The sequence below is a fragment of the Vipera berus genome, assembly GCF_964194415.1.
Source record: "Vipera berus genome assembly, chromosome: Z".
NCBI classification, from domain to species: Eukaryota; Metazoa; Chordata; class Lepidosauria; order Squamata; family Viperidae; genus Vipera; species Vipera berus.
The window spans coordinates 20,580,786-20,603,170 of NC_138205.1; the positions used below are offsets into that span (position 1 = coordinate 20,580,786).

The following is a 22,385-nucleotide window of genomic DNA, read 5'->3' on the forward strand; positions in this document are numbered from 1 at the left end:
AGAACTTTGTAGATATTTATTATCTTCTTGGGTAGCTGGATCTGTCAGTCACCCGCAGGAAGTCTCTAATCACCACAACACAAAAAGCATTATAATATTTTGGACATAGGTGAAGTGGATTTTCCAGCAAGAAATTATCTCTGGAGACAGATGGCAGCTAGTCCAAAGGAGAAACATAAAATCTCCCCTTCCAAAAAAGGATTGAAAAATGTATGGAATTTTAATAAAGTAATACATTTCCCCTGAGAAAAAATTTCCATCAAAACATGCTGGGCAATTTGTTTATTATTATTTTTGTAGTGCCCCCAACAATTTTTGGTACAGGTAGTCCTCAACATATGACCACAATTGAGCCCAAAATTTCTGTTGCTAAGTGAGAAATTTCTTAAGTGAATTTTGCCCCATTTTACGACTTTTCTTGCCACATTTGTTAAGTGAATCATTGCAGTTGTTAAATTAGTAATGTGGTTGTTAAGTGAATCTGGTTTCCCCATTGACTTTGCTTGCCAGTAGGTCACGAAAGGGGATCACGTGACCCGGGGACACGCAAATGTCATAAATGTGAGTCAGTTGTCAAGCATCTGAATGTAAATCACTTGACCACGGGGACGCTGCAACGGTTGTAAGTGTGAAAAATGGTCATAAGTCACTTTTTCAGTGCCACTGTAACGTCGCACGGTCACTAAAGTGAACTGTTGTAAGTCAAGGACTACCTGCATTATTTTGCGATTTGGTTTTTTACTTGCTTTATGTGGAATACAGATAGACCTCAGCTTACAGCCATTTGTTTAGTGATCATTCAATTAAGATGGCGCTGAAAAAAGTGATTTACAACTGGTGCTTGTACTTATGACTGTTACAGTGTCCCCATGATCAAAACTTGGGCACTTGGCATATATTTACGACAGCTGCAGTGCCCAAGAGAGAGGTGATTGCCATTTGCAACTTTCCCAGCCAGCTCCCGACAAGCAAAGTCAATGGTGGAAGCTGGGTTTAATTAACAACCTTGTGATTCACTTAATGACCTTGCAAAAACGGTTGTAAAATTGGGCACATTTGCTTGCCTCACTTAGCAATGGAAGTTCTGCTCCCAATTATGGCTGTAATTTGAGAACTACCTCTGGTGACTGTTTCTCAAAAGCCATTAATATTTCGCAAAGACAATTAATCAGTGGAACTGGCTTCCCTCCGGAAGTTGTGGGTGCTCCATGATTGGAGGTTTTAAATAGGCATTGGAAAGCCATTTGTCCAGAATGATAGAAACTCTCCTGATCGAGTAGGGAGTTGGACTAGATCTACAAGACCTCCAAGATCCCTTCCAACTCTGTTATTCTGTATTCCATACAAATAGATTCCTGAAGCCTTCTTCAACCGGTCCCCATTTGCCAGACTATACAAAATGCTAGAGAAGAATGTAGGTGTAAGATTTTTTGCACTATTAAAACTTAGGCGTCTTTTATATTCCATTTGGTGCTAAGAATTTTTTTACAGTAAAATCCCATAGTTTACCTTGAAAGAAATACAAAGGCAAATAGTATAATTAAATAAATCAGATTGTCTCAGCCTGAAGGGTCTGGAGATTCTTAAACCGAGCTGTGGGGTTTAGCTCTAATTTTTAACTCATAATCTAATTTTTATGGCACTAAGCCATAATTGCTAAGAGGTGTAAATGGGATGTTAAATGAAAGCAAAAATCTTTGCTTCTTCCAAGATATTTCTGGTAACTTGTCAAAAAAGGGACAAATGAGATTACTGCTGTTATCAAACAATCTGAAATATTTCCCTAGCTATCAGCTGAATTGTTTTGTCACAGAGGATGTTAAAAACAGTAGTTGGCTATCAACCCAAAGGCTCTGAAGAAAAAGAATTCTTTGTTTCTGAGGGGAAAAAGCAGCATGGAGAAGTGAAAGTATCTGGATTTAGAATCAACTGAACAGTGGATTCCTTTTTTTTTTACTGGGAACTACAGATAGTTCTTGATTTATGAACACAATTGAGCCCCTAATTTCTGTTGCTAAGTGAGTCATTCGTTAAGTTAAATTTTGCCCCATTTTACGACCTGTCTTGCCACAGTTGTTAAGTGAATCACTGCAGTTGTGAAGTCAGTAACACAGCTGTTCAGTGAATTTGGTTTCCCCATTGACTTTCCTTGTCAGAGGTTGCAAAAGGGGATCACATGACCCCCCAGGACACTGCAGTCATCATAAATACGAATCAGTTACCAAGTGTCTGAATTTTGATCATGTGACCATTGGGGATGCTACAATGGTCGTGTGAAAAATGGTCATAAATCACTTTTTTCAGGGCCGTTGTAACTTTGAATGGTCACTAAACAAACCGTTGTACGTTGAGGACTATCTGTATCACTACGTTGGGACATTTTTCTTTCTGTGCATAAATGGAAACCCAGAAGGAGTCCGTAAACGTGCAGCATGCTCTTCTCCTACCATTAAAGAAGAAATGCTTCCCACCTCAAATTTTGGCCAGTTCATGGGCATTCCTGGGCCATGTCGGTTACGCCACCACTTAAGATCCTCTTGGTCATTTATCTCCTCAATGGCCTGATGCAAGTCACTGTAAACAGCTTGGACACTGAAGAAAAGGAGAAATAGAGATGAGATTATTGCGCATACAAGTGTGCACATGTGCAGAAGACATTCCGACTTAGGCACAAAGTGTACAGAACAAGTCTGACCCTTGATGCTGCTCTCAAGGCGTTTACAATGTTCTGAAACTGATTTACAGGTTTTTACAGGATGTACCGAGTTGCAACCTTTGCCTCATGGAATTCTACTGTGCTTTCCAACCATTAAAAATACACACACACACACACACACACACACACACACACACACGCACACACACAAGAGAGAACGATTGAACCGTCTTACGTTTTGATTGATAGCACAACCTGGTGCTTTTCAGGAAAGTTGGCTACAAGGCAAGGCAGGCTAGATTGCAGGATGTAGGAAAAAGAATCAGATGGGTGGGAGGAGAATGGAGGTGCATATTTTGGGAATAGATAAGATTCTCCCGGGGAAGATGCCAAGGTACAGCTTAGCTACTTCCCATTCTAAAGGTCAGGCCATGAGATGGGAGACAGTGTAGAATGGAGGATTTCTTGGTAGAAATGTTGAAGGCAAGAACAGCTTAGGCACTGATTGTCATGGAGAAAACCTCTCTATGTGGTTACTAAGTGGAATGGGCTAACTTGCCTTGGCCAATTCGCCCCAGCCAACTCAACCCACCTGAGTTGCCCAGGCTGTCTTCTTGCGACCGACTCACCATGGCTAGCTTCCTATGGTCAATTTGCCATGGGAGAATTCACAGCGGGACAATTCAATGTGGGATAACTGAAGAGAGGGACAAGAGGGACAAGGGACTTGAACTCTGGCTCACTCCAGTCTCGATCACTTCTAGCTTGAGAAGGTTCAAACATAAAGTTGTCCTAGAGTCATCCTTAAGAGTTGGGCTTGATAGTGCATAATTGATCACATAATCAACTAGCAGTGAGGTTTCATCTATGAGAAGCTGAGAAGTTGGGAGAGGTAGCTCAACAATAGTAAGTTTGGATGAGAGGGAAAGGAAAAGGGGAAATGGAAGACTTACCTAAGCCTTAACACTAAGGGGTTGTCAGGTCCCCAAATCCTTATCTGTCTCCCTTTCATATATGCATTCTTGTGCTTTGCTTTGGGGCCTGCCATTTAGCTGGGGGGAGGGGGATTTTGCTTTTGCTTTGGATAACTTTCTGCTTTCCTTTTTCCACCTCTATCCACTTAAAAAAGGGATGTGTCTCCCTTATCAGGGAGATGGTTACAGAGAAACGAAATCTGGAGAAGACCTTGAGATGCACGCCAACTGTACCAGTTACCCGCTCATTCTGCCACCTGTGGATTGGCTGGATTTCAAATGGACATTATGACTTTGGTGGGAGGAGGAAGCCCCAAAGGTCACAATTACCTGAGGTGGAGGGAAGAAAAAGCAAAGAAGAAAAATCCAGAACCTGCCCCTCCCAATAAAGAAGGAGAAACTTTATGTCCCAGCCACTTTAAGACTTAAAGTAATGCAAGCTGGGCATGACTCAAAAACTGCTGGACATTTTGGATTTCTTAAAAACTTACATCTCATTAAAAGGCAGTTTTGGTGGCCTGCTTTGAAAAAAGACATAGAAAGCTATGTAGCCAGCTACCCCACATAGGTAAAGGTAAAGGTTCCCCTGCACATGCGTGCGAGTCGTTTCTGACTCTAGGGGCCGGTGCTCATCTCCGTTTCAAAGCCGAAGAGCCAGCGCTTGTCCGAGGACGTCTCCGTGGTCATGTGGCCAGCATGACTAGACGCCAAAGGCACACGGAACGCTGTTACCTTCCCACCACAGTGGTCCCTATTTTTCTACTTGCATTTTTACGTGCTTTCGAACTGCTAGTTTGGCAGAAGCTGGGACGAGTAACAGGCGCTCACTCTGCTACGCAGCACTCGGGATTCGACCCGCCAAACTGCCGACCTTCTGATCGATATGAGGGACATGGTGACTCAGTGGGTTAGGACACTGACCTTGTCAATCAGAAGGTCGGCAGTTTGGCGGGTAGAATCCTGAGTGCCGTGTAACAGAGTGAGCGCCTGTTACTCGTCCCAGCTTCTGCCAACCTAGCAGTTCGAAAGCACATAAAAATGCAAGTAGAAAAATAGGGACCACTACGGTGGGAAGGTAACAGCGTTCCGTGCGCCTTTGGCGTCTAGTCATGCCGGCCACATGACCACAGAGACGTTCTCGGACAAGCGCTGGCTCTTCGGCTTTGAAACGGAGATGAGCACCGGCCCCTAGAGTTGGAAACGACTAGCACGCATGTGCAGGGGAACCTTTACCTTTTTTATATATAAAATATATATATATACCTTTATATATATATACCTTTATATATATACCTTTATATATATATACCTTTATATATATATACCTATACACACACACACACACACACACACACACACACACACACACACACACACACACATATATATATATATATATATATATATATATATATATATATATATATATATATATATATATATATATATATATATGTTTTCTGAGGTTTTCGCGGGTGTTCGTATGTGGATCTTTGGTTATTCGGGTTTTTCCCCGCGTAGAACTAAAGGTGTAGGGGCGACGTTTCGACGGAATCCCATCCGTCATCATCAGGCTGGTGGCTTCTGCTTCCTGTGGCTGTTTGTTCCTCTTTTTTAAACTGCCAGAGGGGGTGTGTTCTGTGGGTGGAGGTGTGCTCTGATTGGGTGGGGGATTAAGTGTGTTCTGATTGGGTGGGAGTGTGTTTTGAATGGTGGGGGTGTTCTGATTGGGTGGGGGTGTGTTTTGAGTGGATGGGCTGGTCTCAGCTGCCAGCCTTAGAACTGAGCTGGTGAGTTGTGCTGCTTTTGTTCGGCTTCGTGTTTGTGGTGGTGCCATGTTTTTATAGTGGGTGTCAGTTTGCTTATTGTGTGGTTTGGAGGGGTTTAAAGTGGCTGATGTTGCAGCTGTAGTTAGGTTTCTGTTTTGTGGTTGTGCCTCGTTATCATTGTGGGTTCGGATTTGCTTTTTGAATGGTTGTGTGGTGGTAATGTCATGTGGTGTTATCATGAGTTTGGGTCTATCATTCTTGGTGGTTGGGACTCGTCTGTCAATCAAGGCGGGTTTCCAAATGGTTGGTAGGCGAGAGGTATCATCTCGTTTGTCCATAAACAAACTGTAATCTTGCTTTTTTATGTCTCTGTGTCAGCAGTGGGGTCCTCCTGGGTCTCCTGCCATAGCGTTTCATTTCATTTAAATGTCGATGGATAGTTTGCGCTGACACTGATGCTCCCTGAGCCTGTTCATGGACAAATATATATATATATATGTGTGTAAATTGCTAACAAAGAATTAAATATATGAGCTGTCACCGGTGTGACTACTGCCTGTTCGATGGCCTTCAAGATAGGCTGAAACAGGAAATAAAGATTTGTCCCATGTTTGGGGCCTAACAAGGTAATCTAAAAAGTTAACAAGCATTTGACATATATATATATATATATATATATATATATTTGTTTTCTGAGGTTTTCGCGGGTGCCTGTATGTGGATCCTTGGTTTTTCGGGTTTTTCCCCGCGTAGAACTAAAGGTGTAGGCGCAACGTTTCGACGGAATCCCATCCGTCATCATCAGGCTTTAGCTTCCTTCTTCTGGGAGAAGCATGTGGCTGTTTGTTCCTCTTTTTTAAACTGCCAGAGGGGGTGTGTTCTGTGGAGGTGTGCTCTGATTGGGTAGGGGACCAAGTGTGTTCTGATTGGGTGGGAGTGTGTTTTGAATGGTGGGTGTGTTCTGATTGGGTGGGGGGGTGTTCTGAGTGGATGGGCTGGTCTCAGCTGCCAGCTCCAGACCTGAGCTGGTGAGTTGTGCTGCTTTTGTTCGGCACCACCACAAACACGAAGCCGAATGTTTTGCTATACACAGGTTTATTCCCTTTGTGTGTATTGGAACACAACAAAAAAGGGAGGAAAAAAAGCAAATTGGACATAATGTCAAACAAAACTCCAAAAATGGGCCGGACAAAATTATTGGCACCCTTTCAAAATTGTGGGTAAACAAAATTGTTTCAAGCATGTGATGCTCCCTTAAACTCACCTTGGGCAAGTAACAGGTGTGGGCAATATAAAAATCACACCTGAAAGCAGATAAAAAGGAGAGAAGTTCACTTAGTCTTTGCATTGTGTGTCTGTGTGTGGAATATATATATATATGGAATATACATATATATATATGGAATATATATATATATGGAATATATATATGGAATATATATATATATATGGAATATATATATATATATGGAATATATATATATATGGAATATACATATATATATATGGAATATATATATATATGGAATATATATATGGAATATATATATATATATGGAATATATATATATATATATGGAATATATATATATATGGAATATACATATATATATATGGAATATATATATATATGGAATATATATATGGAATATATATATATATATGGAATATATATATATATATATATATATATATATATATATATATATATATATATATATATATATATATATATATGGAATATATATATGGAATATATATATATATGGAATATATATATATATATATATATATATATATATATATATATATATATGAAAAATATATATGGAAAAAAGAAATGTGTCTCCCTTATCAGGGAGATGGTTACAGAGAAATGAAAGCTGGAGAAGACCTTGACATGTGCATCAACTGTACCATTTATCCGCTCATTGTGCCACCTGTAGATTGGCTGGATTTCAACTAACCATTATGACTTTGGTCGGAGGAGGAATATTGCTGGTTTAATTTTACTGTTCAAGTGGGATTTTCCCCAGATCTCATCTTGACTTCCCTACTGTCACTAGCCCCTAATAAAAGTTTCCTTTTGAGACAAAGCCTGTTTCAAGAGTTCTGCTTTCTTGGGTGGTTAGCAGAGGTGGGTCTTTACAGGGTTTTAGGACAACTCACCGCAGCCGACTCACTGTGGCCGACTTGCCTCAGCTGTCTCATCCCGGCCAATTCACTTCAGCCAACTCACTGCAGGAAAAGCTCACTGTGGGACAATTGATTGTGGGATAACTCAAGAGAGGGACAAATGAATTGCAGTGGGCCTTGTCTTACTTTAGGTTTGAACCTTCTCAAGTTAGAAGTCTTTGAGGCTAAGGTGAGCCAGATTATGGAGTCACCTTTGTCTCTTGTCCCTCTCTTGAGTTATCCCATGTTGAATTGTCCTGCGTTGTCCCATGGTGAGTTGGTCATGGCAAGTTGTCCATGGAGAGTTGTCTATGGAGAATTAGCTGTGGCAAAATGGCCAGGGCCAGTTAGCCAGGGTAAGTTGGCCATGTCAAGTTGACCCATTTCAACACCAAGTGTCCAGCTGCAGGAGATATGGGCAGAGACAATTACAGTAGAGTGAGCTGATTTCAGAAGGGTGGGAAGGGGAGTTGTTTAGTTACTGGGCACATTACCTGCATGTGTTTGCAAGTTGTTCCCTAATAATATTAGTAAAAGCTGTAGTGTAGAACATTGATAATTGTGATAAATTTTTTTGTGGAAGGATGGAAGTAACTCCAATGAGTTTCCCTATTAGTGGGAAGGTCAGAGTAGCTGTGATAAGAATTTATTCTATAGGGTAGACAGTGGGAAAGTAATTGTTGAACTACTTAACTACTCTGACTACATAATTGCAAATCAATTACAAGTTCTTTTGTGGAATGCAGCATTCTGGCAAAGAGGACAGAGGACATCTACAGCTGCCCATGGAGACATAGACTTCAGGGAATGAAGGAAACATCAGGACATCTGGTGATCAAAAAAATCAAGATGATGGTTTGACTGTACAATTAAAGTGCATCTTGACTTTTTTTTTAATCCCTCCTCAATGATCACCCTTGGTTTTACTTCTCCATCTAATGGCAAATGTTGGTACTGTACATCTGGAGGAGTGAATTCATCCCTTTTTAGCCTGTAATCCATATCTGACATCCGTGAGGATGGAGAGAGTAGATCACTGTTTCTCAGCCTTAGCAACTTTAAGATATGCAGACTTCAACAGTCAAGCATGAAGTAGATAAATTGCATAAATAGCTAAGAAAAATGCCTCTGGTGTCCAATAAATGCCACTTTACCATCCCTTTCAATGTGGAATGGCTTCTTTCATGAGAGAAAATCCTGCTGTATGAAGCTTAATACCAACTTCTTTGTTTTAATAACAATGTGAGACCAGCTGTATGAATTATATAGCACTCAAGATATAGTGGAATGTAGTTAGAATCACAGGAGGGAAAGGCCACTTTCCAGAGAGCTAAAGGGCAGTGAAGTCTGGTAGGCAGGAAGAGGGCAAAGAAGGACTCTCTCTAGCAGTTCAGAGAGTATATCTATAGCTATGCAGATTGTGGTGTTAGTCTGGCAAGATTCTGTCTGTAGGCCAACAATAATAAAGAAACTATAAAGAAATAACTCCACATATTATTCTTGGGACTGATGCAAGACTCCTTTTTCCACACCTGGAATCTGCAGTAACGTCAAGACGCCGATGCAAGGCAAGGAAGGCACTTTTGAGGAAGACAATCCGTCTCTGCTCCAGAGCCTGTCCCTGCTCAAACACAGACTCCATCTCTTCCATGTAGCGAGGGCTGCAACGGTCAAGCTCCTGCAGGGCCTTCTCATAGCGTTCCCGGATCTGTTGACCAGAGCCAAGAAAATTCATATGCTTTCAGATTCTTCTTTCTTTGGGATCCCCACCCCCTAAGCATACAGTATCTCTTGGACAAGGCAATGCTCCTTCACCTGCAGGCCACTCCTTGTGGCCCATAGTAACCAGACTGGTTGGTTTTGCTGCATTGCAGGGAGAGGGAGAAAGAAACTCATCCTCTTTGAATATGATTTATGGGTTATCTCCTGCCTTAGACCAGGGAACCTGAATGACTATAGGATGTAGGCAGAGATCAGTGCTTGTAGGTGTTAGAATATGTACTCCCACCCAAATCGCATCATAACACTCCAAATTAAATAAGCATTTAATATCTCTGTGTATGTCTGTATGTCTGTAACTGCTGAATGTTTACGAGTTCATCAAATCTCACAAGATTCTGACAGTCTCTTGTGAGATCTTGAGATGAGGTTGCCAATACTTGGTAACATTTGGGGCAATTTTGGTGGGGACACTAACTGTTGTGTAAAATGTTTTATCTCCGATATTTGTTTTATATATATACATACACACACACACACACACACACACACACACATGATACATGTAGAATTGTGTCCTTCACATTGTAATATACGTTTGTAACTTGCTCCTGCTGTTCTGTAATTGTGGGCAAAAAAACTCTGCACACCCAGCACCTTGATGAGGTCAAAGGAAGTTTGAATTGGCTGACTTGAAAAAAATCTGCAATTCATAATTTTTTAATTTTCTTTTTGAACCCAATCCAGAATATTAAAAGGTCACCCTGTTCTTCAAACGGATTTTGTATTTAGTTTGCTGTACTCAAGCAACAACAATATTGTTCTGCATAATTGCATTTCCAATCTAAGGAAAGAAAAATGGTTTGTTTTGGATTTTTTTATTCCAGATAAATCCCCAAGCCCCAAACATTACCCAGATATTAGCAAGAGATCTCAATCATTGCTGCACGGTAAAAACAACTTACAACCGTTGATTTAGCAATTGCTCAAACTTACAACAGCACTGGAAAAACTTGGTTGCAACCGGTCCTCGCACTTGTGATTCTTGAGGCAGTCCCATGGTCACATGATCAAATTTGGGCACTTGGCAACTGGCATTTATTTACAACAGTTGCAGTATCTGGGGTCATGTGATCACCTTTGGCGACCTTCCCAGCTGGCTTCCAGCAAGCCAAATCAAAGGTGGAAGCAGGATTCACTTAACAACCGTGGGATTCATTTAACAGATGCAGTGATTTGTTTAACAACCATGGCAAAAAAGGTCATAAAATTGGGTATGACTAACTGCCTTGCTTAGCAATGGAAATTCTGGTCCTAAGTCAAAGATACACACACACACACACCCTATACTGAAGGCACAAGTGGGGGACATGTTCCTTAACCCTGCCAGTCAGTTGATAATTTGACAAAAGTATCAGGGAACTGTTAATTAGATGTTGCTAAAATATAACTCACAACAACTCTGGCCTAAAATGAAGAATGCTGGGAACTGTACTTCTGTTTCTGCTTGATATTTTAAAGAGAATATACAGGTAGTCCATGACGTACAACAGGTCCTTTAGTGACTGTTTGAAGTAACAACGGTAGTGAAAAAAGGCACTTATGACCATTTTTCACACTTGTGACCATTGCAGCATCCCAATGGTCATGTGATCAAAATTCAGACACTTGGCAATTGACTCACATTTATGATGGTTGCAGTGTCCCAGGGGCATGTGATTCCCCTTTGGCGACCTCCTGACAAGCAAAGTCAACAGGGAAACCAGATTCACTTAACAACCGTGTTATTAGCTTTACACCTGCAATGATTCACTTAATAACTGTGGCAAAAAAAGTTCATAAATGGTGCAAAAACTCATTTAACAAATGTTTCACTTAGCAACATAAATTTTGGGCTCAGTTGTGGTCGTAACTGAAGACTATCTGTAATGGCCAGCTGATGGTGGAACTAACGGTAGCATATACAAGATGGACAGAATTTTGTTGGCCTATCTGACAAATTGCCCCAGTAGCCAGGAGCAATGGAGAACATGGAGAGGTAGGAAAAATCCCCTACCTTGTTGGTTTCTTGGCTACAACGTTGATGTTCTTCCCGCAAAGTACGTTGCCGATCTGGAGATACTTCAGCCCCTGGTGCTGCCTGAATTCCACTCTCCCTCAGTGTTGCAATGTACTCTTTGCGACAGGCCTTGTGATACAGAGTTTTGGCCTTCTCTGCCTGAATGTAGGAATTGACGACCATGAGGAAGAAGGGAATGAAAGGTCAAGGCATTTGGGACCCAGTAATCCCAGCAATCCCAGTAATCCTGTTTCTTAGTTTCCGTATACCCTTAATTTATGGAGTCAGCAGGAAGGAAATGTGTTCTCTCTGTAAGCAGCCAACACCAACTTCCTACTATTCATAAACTGAGGACTTTTTCTAACCTCAGTCTACTGCTTCAAGTTGGACCTGGGTGGCAAAGGGTAGGGATCAAGGCAAAGGGAAAGAAGGATACAAGCTCACCATAAAGATAAACCTGGTTCACCAGGCTTCTTTTGCTTCATAAACAAACCTAAATCCTTGGATTCTATTCCTCCATCTCTTTACCTTTCTCTACACTTCCAAAGAACTTCCAAAGGTCATGTTCTTCCTACCTTCTTGAGCTTCTTAGTCCAGGGTTTCTGAGCCCGCTGGAAACCATTTTCTAGCTCACAAGCCTCCTTGAAGCCCCCAAAGAGCTTGCGGTGATAAGAATTGTGCTGCCAGGATCGGATGGTTCCAGCATCCTCAGAGACCAAAGCCCTTTGCATCTCCATGTGTAGTCGGCTTAACCGCTCAGAAGCCCCCAGGAAAGCTTGCCATGCCCGAAGTAGGGAACCATATGCTGGGCCTAGAAGTGAAGGAGGAAGGGTAAGGAATGACAGGATTTCATAAATTCCTTCACTGCAGCAAAATTGATTTCTTGGGATTTGAAGAATGCAACTTGGATGCTTGAATGCAACCTTGATGCTTTATGGAGGAATTGGAGAACTGGAAAAGTGATCTAGGTAGGGAAGCCAATGAAAAAAATGACTTTGCTGGCAACTTTTACTCTCTTGTAGTCGTGTGCAGGATTTTCTCCACTGACACAGATGTTAGTGCATGGGAGGTGAGGGTGGGCAGAGATCCATATTTAGATTGGTAGACCGAAAATTGGCCTACTCTGAAGGAGTCTTTTTCAACCTTGGCCACATGTGGACTTCAACTCCCAGAATTCCTCAGCCACCCATGCTTTCCACACATCTTGAAGGGGGAAACACTGAGAAGCCCTGCTTTACTACAAGAGCCATGGTGCCACAGTGGCTGCAGTATTACAAGCTAATTCTGCTGACTGCCAGGAATTTGATTCTGACTGCCTCAAGATTGACTCAGCCTTCCATCCTTCGGAGGTTGGCAAAATGAAGACCCAGATTGTCGGGGGAAATAGGCTAATTCTGTAAAGTGCTTAGAGAGGGCTGTAAAGCACTGTGAAGCGGCATATAAGTCTAAATGCTATTGCTATTTAAGTGCAATCAGCCAGATAAATGATATGACAGCTGTAGGAGTGTCTACAGACTATGGTTAAAAAAGTCAAGGTGGCAGTAATTGAAACTCTGTTTTTTTTAAATGGTTTTTTATGTTCATCACGGTCCTTTGATTGCCTTATCACAGCCAACAGCTCGACTTTTAAATCGAACACCACTGGCCATCCGGCAGCTATGAATTTTACATCAGGTATTTTATATCAGGTATTTCAGCTGATATACTTCAGCTTCCCACTATGGTGGGAAGGTAACAGCGTTCCGTGTGCCTTTGGCGTCTAGTCATGCCGGCCACATGACCACAGAGACGTCCTCGGATAAGCGCTGGCTCTTCGGCTTTGAAACGGAGATGAGCATTGGCCCCTAGAGTCAGAAACGACTAGCACGCATGTGCGGGGGAACCTTTACCTTTACCTTACCTTATTTCAGCTATGCACACGGACTACAGAAATGGGGTTCACGATGTTCTATAGTGCAACATGTATTATTGACTTTTGGCAGGACACTTCCTGAGTACAGAGCATTCTGGGAAACAGATTACCCATCTATGGTTTACAGTCTGTAATAATATTTTGATAGCATACTTTGGAATGACATCACCTGGACTCTAGGAGATAATTCCAAAAAAGTATATGCATCCTGAATTATTTGCAGATGAGTCCCAGCATTTTACTAATTGCTCAAGACTGCAGTTTCAGGTATGTTAAAAACAAAAGAAAACCTAACAGCATTCTCATATAATAGATGTTAAAATGCTGCAGGGCAAGTCTCTGGAATATATCGGTAGAACATCTAGCTTTTCTTAGATAACTTTTAGAAGGCACAGTTTATTCGGCTTTTCATTTGCATAGGTTGTCAACAGCAAGTATCTATGGAAAAACCGGTTCCTTTTGTAAGCATCAAAGCAAAGATATTACCATTAATACTTACCCTCCCATACACTTTATCAAGATGAAATCATCATTTCAAAGGGGGAAAAAATCACCTAGTCCCATATCATGGGCATTATCTATCTATCTTTTGAAGTTACAACTGGTGCTAATTTTAGACTAGAGAATGCATTAAAGTATTATAACTAGCCATATCAACATTTAGAATAAATACAGCAGGACTAGGAAAGTTGAAAGGAGAATTTTCATGGAACGTTTTTTGAAATGGTTCCATAGTTAAGAACAAGTTTCTGGCAAGAGCAAACTTTAGAACATCTTGAAATAGAGCTGAAGTATTTTACATCCATGTGATCACTAGAAAACTATACAACATTTGCTGTCCCTTATTTCCACCATTCCTACTCACTGCAATCACCATTTTGTGTAATGGGTGACAAAACCTGATTTTATATACCTCGAGTTTGTCCTTGAATGATGTTGGACTAAAGGGGAAATAACTATTAGTACAGCAAGGAATAATAGGTTTCACACATGGACTGGGGACAAATTGAAGGCAGCATCATGGGACACATGGTAGGAAAAAGATGTTGCAAGGATGCTTTGGGGCAATAGTTGGGCATAAATGGGGAAAGACCCGAAAAATCTGGTGGGATAATAATTAATCATCCTAACTCCCTATATTGCATTCTGTTTTTGTGGTGGGCTGATACTTTGCCTACAGAAGTAAATCAGGGTAAAGCTGCATAACTCAGAACTTGGAGACCATATCATGGACACAAGGAACAGAGCTGGATTTACAATGCACTCTAGTTATGTTGTAAATAACTTGAGAAGAAGCATTCTAGGTGTGGCACAGTTTTGGCCTTAATCATGAAGAAAATAGCAAGCATACTCATTTACAGTTAGAACATATCTTTCTACCAGTCCTTTTTCCCAACCCCCAGTTCTTTCAATCCTGCATATAAAGCAGACAAGAATTTGGAACATCCACAGAAGAAGGATGAAACCACTCACTTGCGTCAACCAGGGGCCTCCACTTGCGAGTCCATTCATCCATCATCAGAGCATAGTTACGTTCAATCTTTGCCCGTTCCTGGAAACAGGCTACAATCTGGTCACAGACACGGTACCCATCATCCAGACGTTTGACTGTGCTCTGGTAGCGACTGGGCTGCAGGAGAAAGGATGGGAAGAATGGATGGTGTTATGTATGGGGTTTCATAACAATGCAAGCATCGGCTCTGTCGATACACCAGGTGGCGCTGGGCCGAAACTGCTGCGGCAGGAAGCAGCGTTTTGGCGGGAAAGCCAGGTTTAAATCTATTGGCTGGAAATGTACCTGGACTCGTGGCGGGAAAGCCAGGTTTAAATCTATTGGCTGGACAGTGTACCTGGACAGGTATAAATAGGGGACAGGTAACCCTATCCTCTCAGTACAGTTTCTACCACCAAATAAAGAGCTGCTATGATGTATTCCTCTGCCTGGGGTCCTCCATGCGTTCCAGAACCCACTACACAATAGATGGGGAGTGGTCTCAGTCTGGTGGTGCAGGAATGCCCCTTCAAAACAAGGCCTACCATTTAATGCCTTTCCTTCCAAATCACCTCCTCTGGGGTACTCCTGTGAATTCCAACCAAAATCAAACCAATCTCTTGGGGGGTTCTTGAAAAACAGAGAAACCCAAGCACTATCATTAAGTGTTCCAGAAAAGAAAGCATAAATCAGGCATTATGACTTTTAATTATTTTAAAAGAATATGGGGTAATAGGATAGATGTGTTTTCAAAACTGGAAGTCTTTGCACAACGTGCTAATCCGTAATTTACCCAATTACAGTGTACTCAATTAACCCAGTTCTCTGAATTTGCACAACACAGAGAATCATAAATTATGAGTTGGGTTCACTCAACACAGTAGGCTAAAGTGTCAGCAGCCAGTTTGAAGTTCAAGGAAAATGGTTTTTAGTCGTCATTGATTTTTAAAAACTTGGGGGGTGGGGCAGAATGTAACCAGACATAACAGATAATTCTGATACCGAAGGTTGCAGTGCTGTAGTCAAGTTCTTTTTTCCAGTTTAAGATCAAGTGATGTGATCATAAAAAAAAGACCACATTAAGAGAAAGGGAAATCTTGAATCAGCTGACTGTTGATGTCCTAATGTGGTTTTCTTCACAGCAATTTGGGACTGTTACTGCTTTCTTCTATTATTATTATTTCTTTAACTTTCCAATCCAGCCTACAACTTAGATATGCCTTCATTACCTTTAAGGAAATCAGAAAACTTCAGCAACCTCAGCTCTTCCAATTTATCTTTTTGCTACCCTTTCATCAATGTCATGCAGTCTTGACTTCACTGATTTTTATCCCAAGGAACTAATATTATTTATTTATTTATTTATTTATTTATTTATTTATTTATTTATTTATTTATTTATTTATTAGTTGAATTTATATACCGCCCTATTCCCGAAGGACTCAGGGCGGTTCACAGGGCAGTTAAAACAGTACAAAAAGAGAATAAAATGAAATTAAATTAGTACAAGCCCACAATTAATAATAACAGTAAAAATTAAAATTTTAAAATTAATTTAATTTGATTTGATTTAATTAATATAATTTAAAATTTTAATATGGGGTTGCCCTTGTAGCCAGTCCAGAAGTTGCAGAATACAGCAGCATGTTACAGGTGGACTTTGGGCTGCCCATGTTACACCTCTCCTCTGAGACCTGCACAGGCTTCCAGTTTGCTTCTGGGTGAAATTCGGAGCCAGTCTGGTCTAGTGATTATGGCACCAGGCTAGAAAAGCAGGAGACCGTGAGTTCAAGTCTCCCCTTAGCCTTGAAAGCCATCTAGACGACTTTGAGCCAGTCACTCTCTCTTGGCCCACAGGGTTGTTGTTGGGAAAAGGAGGAAGAAGTATGTTGGATACGTTCATCGCCTTGAGTTTTTGTAAAAATAATAAAGGCAGGATATAAATAATAATAATAATAATAAAGTTGGAAGGGACCTTGGAGGTCATCTAGTCCAACCCCCTTCTCAGGCAGGAAACCATTTTGGACAAATGGCTGTCCAGTGTCTTCTTAAAAACTTCCAGTGTTGGAGCATTCACAGCTTCTGGAGGTAGGTTGTTCCACTGGTTAATTGTTCTAACTGTCAGGAAGTTTCTCCTTAGTTCTAGGTTGCTTCTTTCCTTGATTAGTTTCTATCCATTGCTTCTTGTCCTGCCTTCGGGCGCTTTGGAGAATAGCTTGACTCCCTCTTCTTTGTGGCAGCCCCTGAGATATTGGAACACTGCTATCATGTCACCCCTCGCCCTTCTCTTCTTTAAACTAGACATACCCAATTCCAGCAACCCTTCCTTATATGTTTTAGCCTCCAGTCCCTCAATCATCTTTGTGGCTCTTCTCTGTACTCTTTCCAGATTCTATCCCTCTGTTAATGCAGCCTAGCACTGTTGGCTTTTTTTGGCAGTTGCAGCACACTGCTGGCTCATATTTCAGTGATTGTCCACTAGGACTCTGAGATCCCTCTCACAGTTACTACTATTGAGCAAGGTAAATAAAAGATTAAAAAAAACCTCTGATGTGCTATTTGTCATCCATTGGGTTATTTGCCTCTTCCTGGTTGTTTCCACCCAGCCCACTAGGTCCAATGGAAGCCTGGTATGTGATAGAGACATTCTGATCTGGTGGAGCACCGTGTAAACCTGGCATCTGAGAACTATGGCAGGTATCTCAGGTGACCAACCTTCCTTCCTTCCTTCCTTCCTTCCTTCCTTCCTTCCTTCCTTCCTTCCTTCCTTCCTTCCTTCCCAATTAGCATATTGTTTTGTTTTTTCTTCTGTAGTTTGGCATGTGATGCAAACTCAACCCATTTGGTTATCTTAAGACTCAAGGTGTTGTAGCTACTCAGTAAATGAGTCAAACATGTTGCATAAACATAAATTGAACCTCCCCCCCCTCCTCCTGCCACCCCGTCCCTGTTACCAGCTACTCACCATCCAGAAGCTGTTGGTAGTTGGCTCATCAGCAGCCACCTCACTGTATATCACAGACATGGTGTCACCTGTTTAGAGGGAACAGGTCTCATAGTGCATCCAAAAGTATCAAATAAAGTACTCATCTTCAACAACTGTTTTGGAATCATATTCCTGATGTAATAAAGAACCTATTATAAAAGGATGTGAGAATGACTTTGGAAAACAGAAGGAAGAGCCACAGACCGGCACACAAAAGGTATCTCAGTGCACCAAAGGAGAAGGATGTGGGACATGATACAGAAGGGTCCCCCTCTATTTTTTGGAGACTAAAAGGAAAAGAGGGGAGAAATACTTTCTATTTTATTTTATTTTATTTTTTAAATAAAATTTATTGATTCCCCCATCTTACCATAATGCAACTCTGGACAGCTTACAGACATAAAAATTGCATCTACATTAAAACATTAATAAATTAAAACCAAAAATTAAAACCAAGGATACATGTGGAGGGCAGAGGTGGAATGGAGGGAGATAGGATCTGTTGTTACTCAATCACTGTGCTCTTTGTCAAGGCATAAATCACCTTATCAGAGGGCGAGGGACCGTACTTCAGATGATGCATGATGTGCATGGAGGAAGGAAATAAAACATGACGCATAATCTGCTAAATACCTTTTAATTACAAAACTTAAATATATATATAAAGAGAGCTACATCCTAACGTATCAGACAGTAGAAGCAAAGTGAAAGAAAATAAATGAATAACTGTGAGAAACTTTTTCTAGACATGCGCACAAAACAGTCTGAATCCATAACATAGCTGGACATGTGAGAATCACTATGGTTACCAGATAAGCTATCACCACAGGTGCAGAGAGCAGGGAAAATGTACAGTTAGAAATGAACTTTTCTGACGAACTAAAAAAAAACGTGCAGTGACTCTTCTTCCATTGGGGCTCTAGGCCATCTGGCAGAGCCAGGTTTTTAGGCCCTTATGAAAGGATAGGAGGATTGGGGCCAACCTCACATTAGTAGGCAAGATGTTCCAGAGGGCAGGAGCAACAATAGAACAGGCCCTCTTCCTGGACCCCGCCAGCCGGAATATTCATGCTGACAGAACCAGCGGGAGTAGGTCAATCCCAGTAGGGTGAGACAGTCCCTCAAGTAAGCTGGGCCCATGCCACGAAGGGCTTTAAAAGTGATCACCAGTTTTACAAGATTCCGTTACTGTAACTTTAAAATAAAGACACGGTTAGTTCTCGTGATTGTGCTTCTTGTCTGGACTACTTTGAAGAACTAAACACTTATCCTTAAGTTATATACATATTTCATCTTTACTTGTCCAGAGTTCTTTGGAAACCCTGAACTTTTAAAAGATGTAGGGAGGGAATGTGCTCCCTGCATAAATAAATAGATCTTTTTGATTTGAATATAAGTCAGCTAATGGCAGGTATACCATTTAATCTACATGCAACGTTTTCAAGTAAAGCGTGATTTTTTTTTAAAAAAAATCCTTCTTTTCTGTCAGAGTTCCAAGAGTTTTTTCATAAACCAAAGCATTGGGTAGGACACCCAGATCCTGCATTTATAAAATATAATTTCATTTCTTTTCCTTGGATTCGTTTGTATAAAAAAATATCTGAATAATAAACTAACCAAGCTAAGACTAAACCTTAACCAAGATGAATGCTGCTTTGGCTATCACTTTGGCTGGCCAATCTACAAGGGTTGTGTTAACATAGAACAGCCCCAGTTGTAAAACAGCTTCCTGTCTCTCAGGCAAATTTTTGGTAAATGGAGATACTCCTTTTTTGGAAGTGGAAGTCTCCCGAGATAAGTTTATAGAAAGTGGAAAGTGCTTTGTTATACACATTGATTTCCCTCTTGTCCTGGGGGAGTTGATGAGAATGAAGTTCTTTGAATTTAAAATTATGATAGGTTTTTAGGGCTTCCATTACAGTTTTCACATGCTTCTCTCTTCCAAATGTGTTCAGTTCAAATGACAGGAAGCTGCCAAGCTAGTTTTTTTTTTAGCAGATCTTTCGGAAAGGACTCTGAAAACCCTTACAACAACCCATTTCCAGGACCATCTCTCCTCAGTGGTGTCTATCCATCCTGTTAGATCTGGCAGGAGAGTCATATTCCTGGACCTATTACTCTGTGTGTGTGTGTGTGTGTGTGTGTGTGTGTGTGTGTATAAATCTATGTATATGTATGTATGTGTGTGTATACACATACACATACACACACACATATAAACACAGATACACACACACACATAATCTGCTGGGATTCAGGATAATTACTAAATCAATCAATCCCTCTGAAAGCAGAAGAAAACTGCAAGTATTTGCTCTGGAATGCTCACAAGTGCCTTACATTGAGTTAGAACAACTTTGTTCATATTGACACCTCTAATTGGAAAAGCTGGGGGTTTTTTGCCCAAGTTCCTTAGCTTGTCTCATGCGGATAGACAGAATTTCCTCATAAGAGATGAGGTAGAATCTATGAAATGAATGACTCTATTGATCAGATTTCAACAAACGGAGTAAGAAAACACATCAGCACATATACGCACACTTGTCATAAGCACTTTTTTTTGCAACTCTGATTAATTACAAGAAAGATTCAAACCAAGTAGATCACATAAAAATCAATGCATTAACAGCATAGAAGATTCACAATAAGCAAACTGTAGAAGAAATGTAGCAGAGCTTTTAATTAAATCCATAGCTACGTATTTGAATTCAATTCAGTCATTCTCAATCTTGGACCTCATAAAGCAATAGATATAACCCTTGGGAGCTGCCTGCTCGCTTTTGACAATTTGAGGATCTACCCTGTAAAGTCGTGTGCTTCACATAGAGACGGACACAGAGCTGGGGTAAAGATGAGTTTATTCTGAACAGAAAGAAACTGGGGAAACAGGGAAGCCTGGCGTCTATTTGTACCTGCCCAGGTGGATGGCATCCAATCAGTTCAAGCCTGGGCTTCCTGCCAGTGCAGGTGACAATGGGTGTAGATCCTGGCTTCCCACCAGGCTGACCATGCCTGGGGCTGTCAACAGCTTAACTCATTAGGCTTATCCTGAGTGAGCAGTTATCGCCCGGAGCTGTCCAACCCCTCTGCTGATCTGCACCATCAGCCTCCTGCTGTGCTGTCCTTTGTGTATGCTGGGAGGCATACACTGCATACCCTTCATATGTTTAGTTCTCAGGTCATCTCCCTTGAGCAAATGACAAAAGGTCTACAGCGAATCTTAGGAAATTATACTGCTCAAAAAAATAAAGGGAACACAAGATAAGACATCCTACTATTAAATACAGTACATTGTGTTGTTTAAGTGTTCCCTTTATTTTTTTTTAGCAGTATATCTTTCTCCATATATTATCTTCTGATCTTTTAGAAGTTGCTTATCCCAACTGTAACAATTAACATCATATGACATTCATTATTTCAGCATTCTCTTTTCAGAAGTATACAGGTGGCTCTTTTAGAAATTGTATATTTCTAAAAAGTACTTACATATAGCTCAACAGTGCCCCTAGAGTATTTGATGAGTTTTTATAAGAAACCCTGAATAACAGTCCACATCTTTTTTTCAATTGCTATATTGATTTTGGTGTCACTTTCCATGCTTGTCTTCAAGATGCATCTGTGCTCTCTTTTTTGCCATGAGTGATCCCATTGTGAATAGATCCATTTTATTAGCAGTCAATTGAAGGATCCTTCAAAAGTCTAAGTTCAGCTATTAACTTGCCGATCCAAAAAGTTGGGATGCTGTTCTGGATACAAAAACAGCTAATTTTCACTAAAAGGCTGTTTCCATATCAGAGTTCTTTGAATACAGGGTTGTTCTCCCCCACCCACCCTCCAAGAAAACCTCATATTTATACTTGAAGATTGACCATGTTCTAAGAACTGAAACATTTTTGTGTTTAGAGTAGGAATCCTTGAAGAGACCAAGCCCATATTTGTGATGCAGATGTTCTGGGTTCAGTCTCCAAGTAACAAGACCATATTTACTTAGGACCGGGCCAGTCAGATCAAACAATTTAGGATTGCACAGCTCAGAAAAAGGGAGCTTTATATGATGTATTAAAAATAAAGTGTTGTGGCAATTGGCAACCCAATGCCTATCATGGCTGACTGCAGTCCAGATCCCACCCTGAATTTCAACAAAGATTCTCCCTGGACTTTTGGAGATCACTTTTTCTTTCCAAGCTTTAATCATCCAGGGGGAAAAAAGAACCCTTTTAGTTTATGGCTATATCTGGGGCAGGAGGAAAAGTAAAGGATAACTAATGAAAATTCTCTTTCAGAATGATGGTGATTAGCTGAACTCAAAGCTTCAAGCCATATATGGAAAATAATGGCAAAGGGATACTAGGGTAATCTGAGCTTAAAATTAGCATCTAAATTGCATCTCTCAAATACTGCAATTTTGGATCAACTCTTTTCTGATGAAGCTGCTTTTTTTGTAGCATTAAAAATGACTTTAATTTATTTCTGAGTGTTTTTTGGCAGTTGATTCAAGGGTTTACTGATTGTTTAGTTAGTCCAGATGCTGTTGCTGCATCTGGAATTTCATGGGAGGAATTAACTGTGGCTTGGCTCCAATCATTTTTTATAGAAACAAATAAAACGTATATTAGTCATACATGTCACCTCTGGAATAACAG

General features: G+C 40.7%; 1 protein-coding gene across 1 annotated transcript in view; it reads right to left on the bottom strand.

The window, feature by feature from the left end:
- Positions 1-22,385, bottom strand: part of LOC308677737 (protein kinase C and casein kinase II substrate protein 3-like) — a 58,056-nt gene that overhangs the window by 13,872 nt on the left and 21,799 nt on the right. The window contains exons 3-8 of the mRNA XM_081344392.1: positions 17,722-17,789; positions 14,738-14,894; positions 11,928-12,163; positions 11,350-11,511; positions 9,107-9,282; positions 2,472-2,592 (exon numbers count right to left, since the gene is read on the bottom strand). Coding sequence (XP_081200518.1) covers positions 2,472-2,592; positions 9,107-9,282; positions 11,350-11,511; positions 11,928-12,163; positions 14,738-14,894; positions 17,722-17,789 — 920 coding nt within the window. The remainder of the gene's footprint in view (positions 1-2,471; positions 2,593-9,106; positions 9,283-11,349; positions 11,512-11,927; positions 12,164-14,737; positions 14,895-17,721; positions 17,790-22,385) is intronic.